A 2485-nucleotide genomic window follows, 5' to 3' on the forward strand; every position below is an offset into this window, starting at 1 on the left:
GGGGTTGCAGGGCTCGCCTGCAGGTTTTGACTAGCGGCGCGGGAAGCAAGAATCAACATGCTATTAAAAACTAGAAAATCTGGCAAATAAATCTTACGTTATCAGTTAATACTCCCTGCAATTACTGAAGAGTTACAGCAGCCGGACAGCCCCCTTAGTCCTTGGCATAACGAGGAGAACTGCCCGGTGGCTGTAACTCTTGCCGTATCTGCAGCAGATATTATTTAGTAACATAAAACTGGGGTTACCAGTAGGTGGCCCGGTGGTTTAATACATGTGGCTGTCGCTACTTTGAGTGCTGTTCTGCTCAGCCTGGTCTGTCCTCTCGACAGCCATGGCCCCAGCTGTGTGATTGAACACTCACTTCTGTTTATCATAAAAGGTCCGGTGCTGAAATTACAGCACGACTGTTAAAACGGGGTCAGCTGAAGAACTGCTTAGGGTAATCTGTGTTTATCTGGCTTTTCTCAGTATTGCTAATTTTGATCTAGATGAAGAGAATTAGTTACTTTTAAAAAAGACAGAAATAAGTTAACATGTAAATTCTTCAACTAAATGTATTGAAGTGAAAAAAAAAGTATGTATTATAGTGTTTGCCAGTATTTGTCAGTGTTCGTTTATTGTTCATTTAAATTGTTAATGTATTGAAAAACATTTAATGCTTGTAATTACTTGATAGTAACTTGTTAAAAGTATAGGAATTTAAGGCTGTGCCCTGTCTGCGCTGTCGATTTTATTCCATATGAAATGAAGCAATGAGAACACAGTTCTTAAAATATTCAGTTGTGTCAACTTTAGTTCACTACTTTGTTACATGAATGCTTTTCTGTATGCAGCTTTGTGTGTTACTCTTGTTGTTTAGAAAGCTCTTCATAATTTTCTTTTCCTGTTTAGGATGGGGGAGTCAGAGTTCCAAAGTACATATACATCATAGCACATGGCTTCATTTTCCTGGCCACAATTTACGCTGGATACTGACTTTTATCCTCTTGTTTGTGCTGGTGTGTGAGATCGCAGAGGGCATAGTGTCTGATGGGTAAGCGTATGTCTGCCTTCTTCTAATAGCTCTAGGCATTTTAAGGGTTTCAAGGTAGGTAGTTTCTGCCTGTCTGAATTCTAATCTAGACTATATTCTTTGTGGTTATAAACATGAAATCTGTATTCTTGGTGATTAACCTATCGACCTTGTATCAGAAATTCCACAGACCTTGCCAAGTATGTACACATACACAACTGACCTTAATAATTTTTAGTTCAGCTTAATGACACTATCTTTCCAAAGAGTAATCATAGATAAATCCTAACGATTCAAGCAGATGATGACATTTTTGTGGTATGTTTTGTGTCCAAGGTCCCTGTCCCACAGTCCTTACTCAGGCAGAACTCTGATGTGCACAGAAGGTCATACCATTTCCCCACAAACTGTTCATTTTAATAAAAGGAGTGGATCTGCTGGGCCTTATCTCACACTGCACAGAGTTTCTTCTGATGTTTTTGCAGTACATCTGGTCTGTTGCCTTTAGAACAGCTCACATTATATGAGTATGATCTATCACCTGTTATTCAACTTAGGATGTCTTTGAAACAGTAGTTTGTGGGGAAAGATTGTTCCAAGTGAAACAAGTGATACAGAAGATTTATTATGAAAATAGCTAGTGTTGTGTAACAATGAGTATGATCATGTTCTAAAGAAAGGTCTGATTTTCATAACTGTTATGAATTTGCAACCCAAGGATTATAAAGTTGAAACTCTTTTGTAAATAGAACAGAACTTCTCTGTTTAGCCATCTACACAACAACTCTCCACCAACCAGTGTGAAAGGCACTGCAGTATTCTGCTGTGGAAGCTGATATCATCATCATTATTATAACTTCTCTTAAACCTATATAAATAGTATGTTTATCAGTGCCAATTTAAAAAAAAAAAGACTTTTTCTCATGCTTATTTGGAGTTATCAGGGCGTGGGATGCTGAAAGCAGAATCTCCTGCCTTGAGTTTTCTGGTTTATTTTGTTCTTTAGCAATCCCTTTCCTTATGTTTATTTGCTATTTAACTTGACTCAGAACACTGCTGTTAAGTAATAAGCATCACCTGATGATAATCAAAGCTCCCAGCTATACTGAGGGAGGGCCAACCCACAGTCGTGCCTCCCGAGCACTCAGCGAGCTAGTGAGTGCTCCAAGGAATAAAGCAGATTTTGAGACTCACCAGCTTTCCGAGACCAAAATGCATCATATTGGTAAGCCCTTCTGCGAGCAAGTGGGTGTCAAAGGTTTTGGTACCTTAGCAATAGATGCAGCCTGATGGAGATATGGTTATTTAGGGGAATTCCAGCAACTTCTGTCTGTGAAATAAATAAATCTAAAAAAACCCTCCCACTCCTGCAGTGTTAATTACTGAAGCTTAGGCTCTCTGAAGAAATCTGTTCCTGTTGCTTGTTTTTCCTTGCTAAGAATTGGGCCTGGTTGTACAGAACCCTGTGGC

At 39.1% G+C, this 2485-nt stretch overlaps 1 protein-coding gene across 1 annotated transcript in view; it reads left to right on the top strand.

Moving 5' to 3' along the window:
* Positions 1–894: 894 nt before the first annotated feature.
* Positions 895–2485, top strand: part of LOC104547326 (ATP-binding cassette sub-family C member 8-like) — a gene marked incomplete at both ends in the record, with an annotated part of 60467 nt that continues 58876 nt past the window's right edge. The window contains one exon of the mRNA XM_010192960.1: positions 895–1036. Within this exon, the coding sequence (XP_010191262.1) occupies positions 895–1036 (142 nt within the window). The remainder of the gene's footprint in view (positions 1037–2485) is intronic.

Source organism: Mesitornis unicolor, unplaced genomic scaffold (genome assembly GCF_000695765.1).
Source record: "Mesitornis unicolor isolate BGI_N332 unplaced genomic scaffold, ASM69576v1 scaffold28389, whole genome shotgun sequence".
NCBI lineage: Eukaryota > Metazoa > Chordata > Aves > Mesitornithiformes > Mesitornithidae > Mesitornis > Mesitornis unicolor.